General features: G+C 33.5%; 1 protein-coding gene across 4 annotated transcripts in view; it reads right to left on the bottom strand.

Annotated features, from left to right (window-relative positions):
* Positions 1-16,577, bottom strand: part of SEMA3E (semaphorin 3E) — a 263,371-nt gene that overhangs the window by 63,840 nt on the left and 182,954 nt on the right. For 3 of the 4 annotated variants that reach the window (XM_023753779.1, XM_023753780.1, XM_006088682.3), the window contains exons 10-15: positions 14,276-14,420; positions 11,724-11,946; positions 9,140-9,231; positions 6,625-6,666; positions 4,277-4,443; positions 344-411 (exon numbers count right to left, since the gene is read on the bottom strand). In XM_023753779.1, coding sequence (XP_023609547.1) covers positions 344-411; positions 4,277-4,443; positions 6,625-6,666; positions 9,140-9,231; positions 11,724-11,946; positions 14,276-14,420 — 737 coding nt within the window. The remainder of the gene's footprint in view (positions 1-343; positions 412-4,276; positions 4,444-6,624; positions 6,667-9,139; positions 9,232-11,723; positions 11,947-14,275; positions 14,421-16,577) is intronic. The other variant, XM_023753778.1, reaches the window with a different exon arrangement.

Genomic DNA, 16,577 nt, shown 5'->3' with positions numbered 1-16,577 from the left:
GGCGCAGCCAACCCCAGCTCTCAGCTTGTTCTACTTCAGCGAAAGAATCAAAGTTCTTCTACTTTATTCTATCCCCAAACTTAGTAGGTAACTTAACACGAGTTAGAGCACTCTTGACAAAAGTGGTGGTAGTACTAGTATATACAACTTCATTTACTGAATCAGAAAAGATTATAGGTCAAATTTATATTTTAACTGCATGGAAGAAAAAAGAATACTTTCAGTAACACTGGGCTTGTATATATCAATCACAAAGAAAATAAGGACCCCTTTTAAGAAATGTGTGATATCTCTTCAAGGTACATTGTAAGTAACCCATAGCAATCAGTTTCCTATGGATTACCGACAAACTGCTGGCCAAAGCACTGCTGAGCTGCGTTTCCATGCCGAACGTCTTGTCTGCGGAACCGCCTGAAAGAAAGTAAACGCATTTAGATATTCAGATTTCCATTTTTCCAGACTTTAAAATAGAGCCAAGTGCATTAAAGATTCAAGTAGCACTCTGCTACTGAAAGAAATTGATCAGTCACACAAAACAAGGATAAAATCTGAGTTTCATTGTTCTCAATATTTCCATTGAATGTTATTCACTGGATAAGATCCTTATAACATTATTCTTTAAATGTTCACATAAGTTTGAATTCTGGATACTGAATCAATTTAAGAAAGTTCTCTTTTCATTTTATTAAAAATTTAGTTCAATAAGAAGTCTAATTGGAAATGAGTGTCTTGGGTGGTAAGGCATGTGTGCAGAGAAAGGAAGTAGAATTTGAAGCAGAGTATTTGAGTAAAAAATACATAAAACTCCTTTATAAAATAGTACATGTAAAAATGGTATTGGAATCCAAATACTTTGTTCTATAGCCATCATGATCAATCAGTCCAAACACAGTTGCTAATCAAAAGGTAACTAATAACATATTTAACTTACTCTTTTATTCAGACATCATATATAGAAATTATATGCTGCTATTCAATGTGGTGGTGTGTTGTACATTTTTAAGAGGATATCTTGCAACTCTGTCTATTAGAATCAGGGTCACTTCTAGCATAGTTTCATATTTTACAGACTGTTTAGATATATAATTGAAAAATTATAACATTATATAACATTATAAAAAAATTCAGAATATATATATATATAATCATGTTTTAACTTTGTAAGAAGCTTTCTGAGGGATTAAATAATGGAAATTATCATTATTAGTATTGGAATTCTAAAATCAAGATCTTCAGCATATTAATTCAGATTATAGATAAAACAGAAGTATTCCATAAAGGCAGACTATACCACTTCTCTAAAGCATGGCATTTCCCCAAAACTGTGGGGAAAACAGAAGGCAAAGCAGAAGTTTTACCCCAGAGAGATGGTGCGGTTTCCTAGTGACAATGAGAAGCTTTAACCATATGCAATGATAAAATTTGGAAAAGGGAACCAGATTCAAATCCCAATGCCACCACTCACAGGCTATATGATCTTACACACATCGCTTTCATTTTCTGGTCCTCTGTGTCCGCCTTTGTAAAACAAAATTGGTCTGACACCTAACGCTTATTTTAGTTTCAACTTCTTTTTTCATTCTAGGTTCCCTTCACTGCCTCTCCATAATGATAATGGAACATTATTTCAAGATATGGAGTACATTCTTACATATGAGCTCAGATCTTAGTTGACAACTCAATACTTAAACAATTGTTTAAGTACTTCCCTATATTGAAAGCTAGAGCAGATGAACACTTCTAATCATTTTTTAAGAATTATGACCTATGTATAAAAGCATGTTTTGTTTTTAAATAAAAATTATTGATCAGCAAACCTTATCTACAGATCCAAGATTTTACAAAGTTAAGATTAAATCTGCCACATGGATTAATCTATTGAGCTAAACTGAAAATAAAACTTGACAAACAAGTAAAGAGCAAAAGTGAAAACTTTTATGCTTCTATATTAATTCCTACTAACATCCACAGCTATTATACAGCTGGTGGCAGCTCTAGGTGAGATTTTAACTGCTTTGTTAAGTGCTCACTACACTGAATATTTCTTTGGTACTGGGAATACAAAGTGTTGTGAGCAATGATGGATGAATAATGGAGCAGAGTAAATCACTGACGTGAAAAATGGTTCCCACTTTGCAGAAATAATCATGTGTCATGTGTATTATACAAGTGACATGAAAATAAAGGAAACTCCAATCAGATAATTCTAGACAAGCAATGTCAATACTAACCATGCAAAAATGTGTTTAAAATCACTGGAAAAAATGCATTATAAAAGAAAGATTTCATAAGGCTTTCATTCATTGTATACTCCCCTAATATAGCTGTCCCTTATTTCAGCACTTAAAAAGGAATGTAAATGCTCAGGAGTTTTAGAAAGGTTATCCAAAGTTGCCTTTTATTTTCAAGGTTGCATATTTTCCTTATGTCTCTTGCCTCATAGAAACTTTTTAAGAGAACACTGGAAATAGACAAATTACAAGAGCAAGGAGAAGAAAAAGACTTAGCTCTATAAATTTTAGTGTATTTTGGAAAACTATTTTAAACAAGTGGTTTTGATTGTATATTAATCTTTTTTTTCCCCTCTGTTGACTCATTTTCACTCTATGAATAGAAAAGTATTTATTTTAGTGACCAGTTTTTAATTTCTGCTGCTAGCCAGGCCTGAAGCAAAATGATCTGCTATAAAAGCAAACTATATTCCCTTCATGTGCTGGAATTTATCCAAAAAGTTCTCCTCCAGGGGTGAGCGATGGATCAAAAGAATGTGACACCCCTGAAAGATCTCCATTACATGTCACTGAACTGAACTAATTCATTCATGAGCACGGCTCCTGACTCCAGCATTTCATTCCTTCCTGCCTACAATTTTGCCCATTCATTTAACTTTTTCTAAATGACTCTTTTTGTCCACTCCTTTTTAAATATGCTACCAAGCTTTTGGTTGTACCACCCTTATAAGAGGTACCATATACCAAGAAATACTTACCAATGGAAACGGTTCAGTTAAAGTTCTTCATCACTATTAAATGCCTAATAAAAAACCTTGTTACTCATAAGGGTTTGATACAAGGTTTGTAAACTAAGCCATTAAATAATATATTCAAATAATAGCATGGATATATCTGTAATAATGGTTTTCAAATATGAATAATACTTTTTAAAAAATCAATTAATTTGCTTGATTCTTTAATAGGGTTGGTAAATTATTTAGTTTATTATTTAGTCTTCTGAAAGCATCTTTTCACTCTCTGTTAATCATATCATTTCTTTTACTCATTGAAATGTTAATTTAGCTAAGGCCAAACTAACAAAAGTTTTGAATTAGTGACTAAGTTTTTTAAAATGAGATTCTATTATATATGTTAACCTATAAAAAACACAACTATATTAATTGGGTTAAATTAAATTTTGAAAAAGGTTTAAAGAAAAGTAATCCAAAGTGAAAGAGTAAGAATAATTGAAGTTTGTAAAAATTGCTTTTCAGCAAGGAAATTGTATATAGTTCTATGTTTTTGCTTTTTATTATCTTTGGTCACTTTATTACGAGAAAAAGAGAATTGCTTGTTCTAAATAAAATAGAAATATTTTTCCTTATATTTTACCCCAAAGAATTTCATAGAGCTTGAGTGAAGAAAAATTTTTATTCTTCAAAATACTTGCTACACCTCAAGATCTCCTCTTCTAAGAATCTTGAGATTTGCCTTCTTTAAGAAGTGGCAATGACCTTGCTGAACTGTAGGCATTAGAGTTTGGAAGTCTTTAAGTACCTTTCATTTGTGTTGAATTAAGTCACATGTTTCATTAATTATACAGGTCATGAATTTGCTTAGTAGTTAAAATATTCACTTTCAAAATGAAATAAATGAAGACCAGCTGCTTGAGAGGACATGGGGCAAATGCAGGATGTATTTTAGAATTTATTTATTTATTTTCCTTTTAAGTCTTTGAATCCCTCATGTGTGGTGGCCTGCCATTCCCACATTTTAAACTGGTTTCATGTCTTGCAGCAAAAGTTTCAGAAGGGGGAAGAGTTGATTCAAACCTGGGTAGAAAAATAAAAATCTAGTAGTGTGCTCAGCTCCAGTTTCTACACAATATTGATGGGTGTTATTTTCAGGAAAAATTTAAGTTTTCAAACTCATAAATAAAATATGACTAAATGATTAATTTAAATAAAAAAACATAGTTATTTTTGTGGAATGGGTTCAGAAGAAAAAAATGTGTTAGCATTTTCCTAAACCAGGGAAATACACATTCGAGGACTCTGTCTCACCTTTTTGCATGTGTGCCTGTTGGGTAATACCGGGAACAGGATATGCCATCCCAGGCACAGTAAGGGTCTCGAGCCAGGCAGCAGTCAGCACAAGCACTTCCATACAGGTCACACTGATGGAATCTGACTTGGGCCACCGCAGAAGCAGATCCAACATACAGCTGTTGCTATAGATTCAAAGAAGAGAGGCCACTAGCAGAAATTAATGGACAGAACTCTCACTGAGCTCTTACACCAAGATGTTCATATTTCTACACAATTACCTCCTTGAATATTCACTTAAATGACTGCAATAGATAATGGAACATTTGTACTTTAATTTCGCCAAGATATGAAACTTAGACTTGGATGCATAACTAGCAAAATTGCTAAAGTGATTTCAAAGTTCTCAAGAAGTTGACTGTTATTTTATCCATTGTCTAAGTAGAGAGACCCTTTCATCTCCTAACATTATAATTCTTTTTAAAAGATCTATAGGAATGTTTTGTAAGAGATTAAATTAAAAAATGGACTGTATTTTTTTTAAATCCTCACTGGAGGACATGCTTAGAGAGAAGAAGGGGGAGAGAGGTAAAGAGAGAGAGATAAAGATAGATAGATAGATAGAGATAGAGATAGAAATAGAAATAGAGATAGAGAAATATCCACATGAGAAAGAAACATTGAACCATTCGCCTTCTGTAGGTGCCCCAACCAGGAATCAAACCACAACCCAGGTATGTGCCCTGACCAGGAATCAAACTGGCAACCTTTCAGTGCCCAGGATGATCCTCAACCAACTGAGCCACTCTGTCTGGACAAAAATGGTATATTTTTGCATTTAAAAATTTTTGATATCATTGACATGTAACATTACATTAGTTTCAGGTGTGCAATGTAATAATTTATTTATATATATATTGCTAGTTGATCACCACAACAAGACTAGTTAACATGCCTCACCATACATAGGTACAAATTTTTTATTCTTGTGATGAAAACTTTTAAGATCTACTCTCTTAGAAACTTTCAAATATTCAATACATTATTAACTATAATCACCATGTTGTACATTATATCCCCAGGACTTAGGTATTTTATAACTGGAGGTTTATACCTTTTGATCACTTTCACCCATTTTGCTCACCCCCCATCCCATGCCTCTGGCAACCATCAATCTGTTCTCTGTCCTTATAAGCTCTTTTTTTTTTTAAATTTCACATCTAAGTGAGTTCATATGGTATCCACGTCTTTTTCTGACTTATTTCACTTAGCATAATGCCCTCAAGGACCACTTATGCTATTACAAATGGCAGGATATTCTTCTTTTATGGCTGAACCATATTTTTATGGACAGAACTCTCTAAAATGCTAACACATAGCGTATACCACATTTTCTTTATCCAGTCATCCCTCGATGGAAGCTTTGGTTGTTTCCATGTCTTGGCTATTGGAAATAATGCTGCAATGAACAGGGGAGTGAAACAATCTTTTTGAAATAGCGTTTTCCTTTTCTTCAGGTATATACCCAGAAATGGAATTACTGAAACATATGGTAACTCCATTTTTAATTTTTTTAAGAACCTCCATACTTTTTTCTAAAGTAGCTTCACTAATTTACATTCCCACCAAGAGTGTACATTGACATATAACATTTAGAAGAGTGATGTAGACATACATAGAATGACATGGAATAAACTGAAAGATATGTTGGTAAGTAAAAAGGACAAGTAGCAGAACAATTAACATTGCATGTTCCCATTTTTCTAAACATAAAAGGTTATTTTACTAATAAATTTGAAGAATATATGCAACTGTTTATGAGAAATTTATACCAGAAACTAGTATCAGTGAAATGGAAGGGAGGGCCTGGATTGTGTGGCCCAGTGGTTGAGCATCAGTCTATGAACCAGGAGGTCATGGTTCCATTCTAGTCAGGGTGCATGGCTGGGTTGCAGGCTCCATCCCCACTGTGGGGCGTGCAGGAGGCAACCCATCAATGATTCTCTCTCATCACTGATGTTTCTATCTCTCTCTTCCTCTCCCTTCCTTTCTGAAATCAATAAAAATATATTTTAAAAAATGGAAGGGAGATTTGTGTTTCACTGCACAAACCTTTTGTGTTACTATTATTTTGAAAAAACATTAACGAGAACTTATGGAATAGTGTTTTGTAATTGTATATGTAAATCTATTCAAGTCCACCTGTCTAAAAAGAAAATATATTACATGTGAATCACTATATATTTTTCTCAGAATAAAACTATAACTTGTTCAGATATAAGCACATGTTCAGATATAAGCTCTTTATCCTTTGACTTTAACTCATAAAACACACACACACACACACACACACACACACAACTTACTCTCTTTGAAGAAATCTCCATAGAAATAATAGGAACTGGATCCTGAAAAATTATAAAAAGTTTCCTTTTTCAGAAAGAAAATATAGGAACATACCTTACTATGGTTATCAATCACCTAAAATCATATAATATGTGAGTAGTTCTATGCCAAGAAGTCTATAGCTTACATTTTAGTAAATCGATAGACAAATACAATATTAAAATACAGCTTTCTATTTAAAAACCTTTTCTAAACTAGTGGGACAGATATGTAGCTGAGAAAAGTAGTGCATAATTTAAGCAGCTTACCATTTGTTCTGAAATGTACTTTTTATATTTGCATTTGAATATTATTCATGCTTTGGAACCTCAAGTATCTTTAAATAGAACAATCAAGTCAGAGTGTTTTTGCTTATAAAAGTAGTTGAATCATTAAAAGTAAAAGTTATTATGTCTTTGAATAAGTGTTATTGCTAATAAACCCAAAACATTAGTAAAAATTATCGAATAATGTCACATAGTTATAGATGTAAACCTACTTTAATTGACTTATCCCAAGCCTAAACAAAATACTTTTCAATTGGAGCTATTGTGGTTAATAATAATGAACCCAGAATACTTTGAACATGATGAATAACCTCTATGTTTTAGATTTGTACCAGTGAAAGTACGATCTAGAACATATCTTTGAGAGCCTATGTGTTATTCTAGGGATGGTGATTAAGACTAGAGTGTCGCTGAAACCGGTTTGGCTCAGTGGATAGAGCATCGGCCTGTGGACTGAAAGGTCCCAGGTTCGATTCCGGTGAAGGGCATGTACCTGGGTTGCGGGCACATCCCCAGTGGGAGATGTGCAGGAGGCAGCTGATTGATGTTTCTCTCTCATCGATGTTTCTAACTCTCTATCTCTCTCCCTTCCTCTCTGTAAAAAATCAATAAAATATATTTAAAAAAAAAAAAAGACTAGAGTGTCTTTAAGGAATACCACAAAACTGATCAATTCTGCAAGTGGAGAAGCAATTGGCAGGTGAGTTTCACTCTCTGGATGATTTCCCTTAGAAGAATTATGTTATGAAAGAGAAAATTTCATGTGTCATTTAAAAAAATTTTTAAACTATAGAATCCTAAATGCATGTATGCATGCATTCAGGCAACAATATTTCTTAAGGTTTAAGATGAACAAGATACTGTTGTGGATGCTGTTACTATGAGCATTATGGTCTCTAATGTGAAATGAATTCTTACATAGAGGTCCAATATGAAAAATAAACAATAGCATAGCTGAGCTGGTTGAAACAGAAACATGTTTAGGTTCGGGTTTAGTTATGGGGAATCTAATCTCCAAGACAGCCAGGGTGAAATGAACTGTTTTTCATCCTTAAAATATTTCCGTATATGTTCATTACATACATAGACAGCCAATCATTCTTCATTATGTATAGATTGTGTGTCTGCAAATTTGCCTACTTGCTGAAACTTATTTGTAACCTCAATATCAATATTTGTGGTGTCCTGCAGTCATTCAGGGACATGTGTACGCAGCGAGGCAAAAAGTTGCCTTGCCCAGTGTGCAGTCCCAGCTGAGGTTGATCCAAGCTGCCTTCCAGGTTCAGCTCGCACATTGTAAACAAGCGTCCTCTTCATGGTTTATTTGTTGCCACGTTTTTCACATTTTTGTGCTTTTTGTTGGCGATTTCAATGTTTAAAATGGCCCTTAAACATAGTGCTGAAGTACTCTCTAGGGTTCCTAAGCTCCAAAAGGCTGTGTGGTGCCTTATAGAGAAAATACGTGTGTTAAATTAACTTTGTTCAGGCATAAGTTATGTGCTATGGGCCACAGGCTCAGTGCTAACTTACCAACAGTATACACTAAATAAGGTGGCTTTAAATAAAAAACGCACATTATATGTTGATCAGTTGACAAAAAGTTGTGACTGGAGACTCATGGGAACCTAATCAATATTTCCCTAGGAGCAATGATCAGTAGTTACTAATTCAGTGTTTACGGTCTCTTTAAAGAATATAACTGCCACAAATATTGAGACTTGACTCTGTGTGTGTGTGTGCATATATATAATTGTATTATCATGTCTAATCTTTCCATTACCATTTTGAATTTTTTCCTTTTTTAGTAAATTCTGTATAATTGATATGCTATAATGTGCTTATCACACCACAGTGTCCCCAGTATAAAACCTAATGTTGTGTTTTAGTTGTCAGTTTTTATTATACATTTGTACAAGATGAAACTTTGCAATAATCATTCTGGAATTCATATGTGGTTTAAGCGTTATTTCTTTAAGTCACACTCCATGCATTGAAATTCTTCTCATGTTAGGTAATTACTGGCCTCTTTATTTGAAGTCTTTGAAAATAAAATAGATGCACCAGGATTTTAAATCATTCCTCACTTCAAATCACTCCAAATCCACAACATATTTGTTAGAAAAAAAATTGACATAATGTCTTTTCTATTTACAACTCGGAATTGTCTGCAATGGATAAATATTGGCTGAATTATTTTTACTAAAAATACCTTGAATATCTGAAGTTCTTCTAGAATTACTTCTTCCATTGATTCTGTTTCTTGGTTGTAAATTGTGATTACTTTCAGGACAATTCCATTATCTGTATGGGAAAAAAGGGAGAGAGAGAGAGATAAACTAGAAGTTTTGTCACATTTAGTCTTCAAACAATCAAAACCATATGTGATGAAGGAAAATTCATTACCTGAACCTACATTTCTGGTAAGAAACTTTACTTTAAATCTTAGGGACCAACACACTATGGAGATACACACACACACACACACACACACACACACACACACTTTTATTAGAAAAGTGTCAAGTACACACTATTGAGAGTGTAGTATAATGAGCCCTCTGACACTAATCATTTAGCTTCCATAATTATCAATAATTTTGCAAATTTATATTCACATTTTTAAATTATAGCTTATTTTTATTATTCCTGATATTCTGCACTTGTTATTTACAATGAAAAAGTCAATACAACACTCATTTGCCTGTAAAAATAATTTGGTGTAGTGCTGGAAATAAATAAAAAAAAACCCACTTTGGAATTACTGATCTAAGAATTTCTGTGGTACTTAACAACTTGTTCAAAACTTATTAACTCATATTTAGGTTAATAATATTTGATTAAAATAAAACAAATAAAATTACCTATGTTGTATACTAAAAGGAATACAAGTAATCATAAATTGTAAGGCCAAGCATATTCCATAAATATCCCACAATTATTACGTCAAGCAAAAACAAAGATGAAACTCAAATTATTAATTTGCCACTAGTGATTTTGCAATAAGGACTCTCTCTATAGATAGATAAGTAGATAGCTAGAGAATATTAAAGCATGTGCCTGGGAAATTTTTTTGGGAAATAACTATCATTTGTGGGCTTTTCCTCACACATTCATTAAATATGTTCTTTTATGTTGAAAAGCTGTGGTACAATATGATTACATCTGTGAGTTAAACATGGTTTGCATGATAACATAAGTACATTCCTGATATTTCTGAAATTCTTTCAAATTGCTTTGGTTAATCTAACAAGAAAGTATGTCTAAAAACGTTCTTGGACTACTTTCCAGGACATAGAAAAATAACATACTTTTTTCCATGATTAATTTTATCAAATATGATCTTGCTTATAGAATGAATTTTCTTTCCCCTCTCTCTCTCTCTCTCCTCTCTCTCTCTCTCTCTCTCTCTCTCCTCTCTCTCTCTTTCTTTCTCTTTCTTTCTTTCTTTCTTTCTTTCTTTCTTTCTTTCTTTCTTTCTTTCTTTCTTTCTTTCTTTCTTTCTTTCTTCTTTCTCTCTGTTGGATGTCACTAAGACTGAATTCATGGCCAGGTAATTTTAAGTTTGTTAAAGAAATGTGATGCTTTGTTAATCTTGATCCCACAGTGCAGAACATACTATTAACATTACTCTCCTAAAATAAATGGATAAAACATAGCCAGCACCAGAGATCCATTTGTGGAAATTAGATGAATGTTTCCTTACTTAAATATTTGCCTTTTTCAAAGAATATGACTGCAAAAGCTCAAGTACCAATATTCATATCAGACCCCAGTTCCTGATCTGGTCATATGCAATGTCTCTTAACATAATATGTCTTTGATTAGAGTTATGTGTGTAGAATGCTTACTTTTCTAAATAGCAACTGTGGTAGCAGTTACTATGATGAGTATGAAAAAAGAAAGAATCGATCATTTAAGAAGCTTTTTAAATGACTATAGAATTTTAAAGTACTTGACAGAATTTGCTACATCTTACTCTGGGTACTAAAAGATTCCAAGTTCTCTTCCACAAGCTAAATCTAATGTATGGCATTAATTGTAATTTTATATTTACTTGAAATTTTACTTTTAGCATCTTTGTTACAGTTTATTTTATTAATGCAGAATATTATAGCTTTGGTCAAAAAGTTTACCTCCATTATGAGTAACACTTGGCCTGTTTGGTACAAATGGTTGATTCTGATAGGGCCTGATAAACAGTGCTGTGATTATAGGTTTAGGTGAAATGATTGTCCCAAATGTTTAAAAAATCTTGAGATGTTACCAAGCAGCCAGAGTTGGCAACAGACCCGGGAAATGACAAGAGAACCATCTACATACAGCCCTTACTTCCTCTATGAGAAGTTCTACTTGGGACCGGCATTGTTTACTAACAACAGTGATTTGTTCCTTCACGTATTCATTTGTTTAAATGTATTAAGTATTGACCATGTATCACAAATTAGGTGCTGTAACTGCCCCAAATCCTCTCTTCCATTGCAGCAAATAAGCAGTGTGTAATAGGCTAATGGATCAAAAGGAGGTTGTTTGTTTGTTTTTGATAGGTAGTTTAAAAAATGTTTGGTAGTTTAAAATTAATAGTTTCCATGGCTTATGCATATATGCATATAAGTTCTTTGGTTAATCTCTTCTCACCCTCCTTTCCCTCTGAGATTCAGTGTGTGTGTGTGGGAGGGGTTGGGGGGGTGGGGGGAGAGAGGGTAGGTACATCTGTAAGACCTTCAATAATAAAGATAAATTTTAAAATATTAATAATGGTATTGATTATCTCTGAGTCTTTCTAATCTCTTTACCTGTCCCAATAAACAAAACATCATATTGGCCATCCTCCGCTACTACTTGATCCACTGCTATTTGTTTCAGGTTATATTTTCCATCTGTTTTCACCAGGATTGGCTTTTTATGGGCAGGTTTTATGGGCTGGTACATAAGTGGATGGCTTCTTGCAAATCGGATAGCATCATCGGGATAGTCTTTCGTAGTTCCGTACCTCCCTCCATTCACTTTGCTGGCACACTAAAATACAAGTGGATGAGATTATTTTTTTGACCTTAAACCTAAAAAGCAAATTTAAAATCAATTTATGAAAAGAATTAGAAAAACTGTATATGCTTAACTGTGCATTTAGAAACATTTAGTAAGGATATATTCTTCATTACAGAAATGAAATCTACATTAAAAATTGCAAGGAGATTCCAAATTATTTTAAACATACAACACTAGAAATACACAGAGAATAGTGAGATCCTGGAAAAGTAAAGTATATTTAATCCTGGTTTAGTTTGAAGGTGGCTAAAATGTATAACATCATAAATATTGTAGTTATTTTCCCTGTTTTCTGAAATTAACTTTTTCACAGTGCAAATTAAAATTTGAAGGTAATGTATCATTCAGAGCAAAGCAAAAAATCTTTTTCTTCCCAAATTAAGGATCACAACAGCACAAAATATCTTTCCCATTCTGGAGACTACGATGATATGATTGGTGATGGCTTCAATTGGCTCACTGACTATAGAACTTAGTGCTGTAACACAGAAACCTATTCAAATTCCATCATGATTGGTTAAGAAAAAAACCCTCTGTTCTCCTATAATCTCTATGAATTTGTATTATTTTGAATAGATTAGACAGAATAAATTGAGAAAGCCAGAAATATTTGCTAACACATGTCTCAGTTCCTTAATCACTGCCTCTAAAAATAAACGAACAGCAGCACCTTCGGTTACTTCTTGGAATACCTTTAGCTGTTGAATCATGCTTGTCATTATGCGCTCCCTCATTTTGCATATTTTCCTCCAAAATCAGCAGCAATTGCAATGATTATCTTGATAAAAATTTTCCACTTTACAGTATAAATACAGTAGTTTAGTAATCAGATTCTGCAAAGAGGGCATTTTTTAACGGTTTGTTTTAAAAATTGAGGCCACATTTCTTAATTTGGCCTGAATTTTTCACTTGAGTGTATACTTTCATGATAAATAATTGGAAACATTTTGGACCAGCCTGGAAGCGATTCAGTAACCAGTCACTTCCTCCAAATCTCCTTTAATACCATGTGGTTGCAAGAAGCATTTCCAGCAAAGCCACAGGAGTGGGTTTTCTCCATTTAAATTGTAATTTCAATCAATAGAGTGAAATAAAATATAGTTTATATCTTACTGGAAGCCATAATTTTAAGCTAGTGAGAGGGAGTGATTGAAATGCAAAGCCTTACACTTGTTAATGGAGGTAAGGTTTGTTTCCACTTTGGATTTTGGCCCTGCAGAAAGATTTCTACTTGACTTGCAAGTACTTGTGGAATCAGCATAGTGAGGGGTTTTCACCAGCTGCTCCTAAAAGAACAGATTTTGACTCGCTGACAAATTAAGTGCTCGGCATGGCTCACATAGCACATAAAACGATCATACATTTGCCCATCCTAGTTGCACACAGGATACTTGATACAAAAATCATCGTCATCATCATCACCATCACCATTGCCATCATCGGTTTCAGATATGTGTGCAATTAAAAGCACATAAGCTGAATGGCTGGTGAGGGGGAATCCTGGTAGCACCGGTTCAGAGGCAGGCAGTGGAACTTCCTGTTCTCTACACCTCTTTGCATTGACACTTTTTTTCTAGAAGCCAGCAAGAATGGTAAATGAGAGGCTGAGGGTCCTGGAGAGGCAGAGAAAAAGCTACGTTTAGATGTGCTAATGTGAGAATCTAACAGTGGCTCTCAACCTTCCTAATGCCGCGACCCTTTAATACAGTTCCTCATCTTGTGGTGACCCCCAACCATAAAATTATTTTTGTTGCTACTTCATAACTGTAATTTTGCTACTGTTATAAATCGTAATGTAAATATCTGATATGCAGGATGTATTTTCAGGGGTTGTGACCCACAGGTTGAGAACCTCTGATCTAGGAGAACATTTGGCCTAGGGAACTTAGAACCCAAATGTTAGAATACAAAAATGTCTCCTGCTTGGAAATGACATGTGGCACTAATTCTTCTGAAGAGGCTGGGAGGAATGCTATGCTCCTTTGATGGGATGTTTCTGTGTTCACCAGTACCTTTAAAGAGAAAATGTTAGTTGGGGTTACTTAGCCAAAATGTCAATGATAATACATAGTTCATCATCCTGCTAAGATGTACCCATCATAGATTCTTTCCTTTAAATAACAAGGACACAACTAGAAGTAAGAAGTGATTTTTCTTTGCCATTAAAGTGGTGAAATGTATTTTAGGTGTAGGATTTAACTGTGTAATGCAAAGTTTTGTAAAACATCTGAAACAGTGAACAAAATATTACTAAAAGCCTTTAAAAAATAAGAATACTCCATTAAATGCCCAAACTTACAGAACCAGGCCTTGGATAAGGAACTTTCCCTTCATAGAGTGACCAGTGGTATTCAGGTCCTTCCTTATGTGCATAGGGTCCGTTAAAAGCTGCCCGGATGCTAGACATATGATAGACACATATAGCATGTCCTCGAAAGATATTGCTGGGAAAAAAAAAAGATGATTACTATTATGGAACTGACTAGGAGGTTACCTAGTCAAACTCTCTAGACTACATAGATAAGAATGAAGTCTTTTGGGTAAGAAATGTCAATCACTTAAGCATAGAATATTCTAGAAATATTTACTATTGCAATATTTCAAGTATTAAAACTCTAAAACTTAATATTTTTATGCTTATTTTTATAATAAATTGAAAATGACATTGTTAGAATCATAAAAGTACATAGTTGTGTCACTTCACTTTGTTATTATTAAATTTTATATTTTGTTTTATCATTTTTATTAAGAAAGATAATTCTTTATTTTAATATTTAAAAGATTAATATTTTAAAGTTAATATTTTAAAAGATTCATTCCCAAGTTGAATTATTCATTTTAAGGTTTCATATCCTTGTATGTTATTCCATATTCCAAAACAATGCTAGAGTAGAAAGATGACTGGACTAAACTAGATTAATTTGTAGAAAATTTATTTAAATTATATAGAGCCCAGATTCTTTGCCTTCAAAACTAGCAGCAATTGAAATTATTTTATAGATAAAAATTTCTACTTGCAAGGCATAATGATAGCAGTTGACTAACTATGACAAGGTTTACTGGGGGCACGTGTAATAAAATTCAACAAAAGTAAATTTTTAAATAATGTGCTTTAAAAATTTGGCCCTTTTCTTAGTTTGCATGACCTGCATAAATTTTCACATTTCCCCAGCCCCCTCATTGTGAGAATCAAAATAATGTTTGTGAAAGTGCTTTGCAAGAAGCAAAGTTCTTTATAAATAGAATAGTTCCTACACTTTGAGACACCTGCAGAACAGCAGTTATGTTACTGTCTTAGGACATCAATTCACACCTTTTATAACACACCTTGAAGCAATTGGAAATGCCTATGATAGTGAGGAAAACAGAGATAGTCTCCCAACTCATGTGGCAATAAACCTTTGATCACCATGCTACGATATCAACCCTTACGTTAGGTAACAGCTGGGAAATCATTTTCTTTGATTTATGTATTTATTGAATAGTCAACATTGAAATTATGGAAGAAAATAATGTCTTATCTTTGAAATCTAGACAGATCTATTATGCTATCATTTAGGAAAGTAGCTTACAAACTGATCATACTAGATCATAGAAAACTATACTGATTATTCTATAGTTTGTATTTATCACATAAAGCCATGAAATTATCATGCAATGCATAAATCCTGCACTAGCTTAAGGGAGAAGATGAAGTTTTAAAAAGTTATGGATTTTCTATGGGCTGTGATAGCTACCAATCTATATTAACCACTTTTCTTTGCATCAAGGAACAATTGATAGCAAAATTGTTTCCATGTTTTTCTGTTGAAGAAAAGGTCTCCTTACAATAGCAGGAAACTTGTCCAAAGAGCTTTACTATTTATTTTTTTCCAAAGTGAGCATATGAAATCACCTGCTAAAAACTAAATGAAAGCTTTGCGCAGAGACACTAAGCAAATAAGTTAAACATGATTAGATCTCAGTTTAAGGCTAATGCAAAGCAAAAAAAAGAAACTGTAAGTTATATCATCTGATTCCTTTCTGGAGAATTGAGGTGCAGTCTTTATTTCTCATTCTAGTCATCTTACCTACACTCTGCCTTATTTGGAAAGACACTTGGAAAATTATATATGAACTTTCAACCAAACTGATTCTAATAATATTTTTTCATGCATGTATCAGCATGTGTGAACAACTATTTGATTCATTTCCCAGCACTCTTCAAATCATACAAAATATAAAAACATAAAAAAGAAAAATAATAGATTATAAGCCCTAAACATGAGCAGCTTATTTAAATTAAAATATAGAAGGCAAATTTCAAACATGTGTTCTCTGTGACTCTACATAGAAGTAGGACAACCAGAGTAAAGGGTGAATAACGTGCTTTGTGAGTAAGAAAGAAGGACTATTTCTTTTTTTTTAAAAAAAATGTTTTTATTGATTTTAGAGAGATTTGAAGGGAGAAGGAGAGAGAGAGAAACTTTTATGTGTGAGAGAAACATTGATTTGCTGCTTCCTGCACCCACCCTATTGAGGATCAAACCAGCAACTCGGGCATGTGCCCTGACTGGGAATCAAACCAGTGACCGTTTGGAGCATGGGACAAAGCTTAACCA

Source organism: Myotis lucifugus, unplaced genomic scaffold, assembly GCF_000147115.1.
Source record: "Myotis lucifugus unplaced genomic scaffold, Myoluc2.0 scaffold_51, whole genome shotgun sequence".
Taxonomy (NCBI): Eukaryota; Metazoa; Chordata; class Mammalia; order Chiroptera; family Vespertilionidae; genus Myotis; species Myotis lucifugus.
The sequence above is the reverse complement of the archived record's forward strand: the minus strand, read 5'-3'. Positions and strand labels throughout refer to the sequence as shown.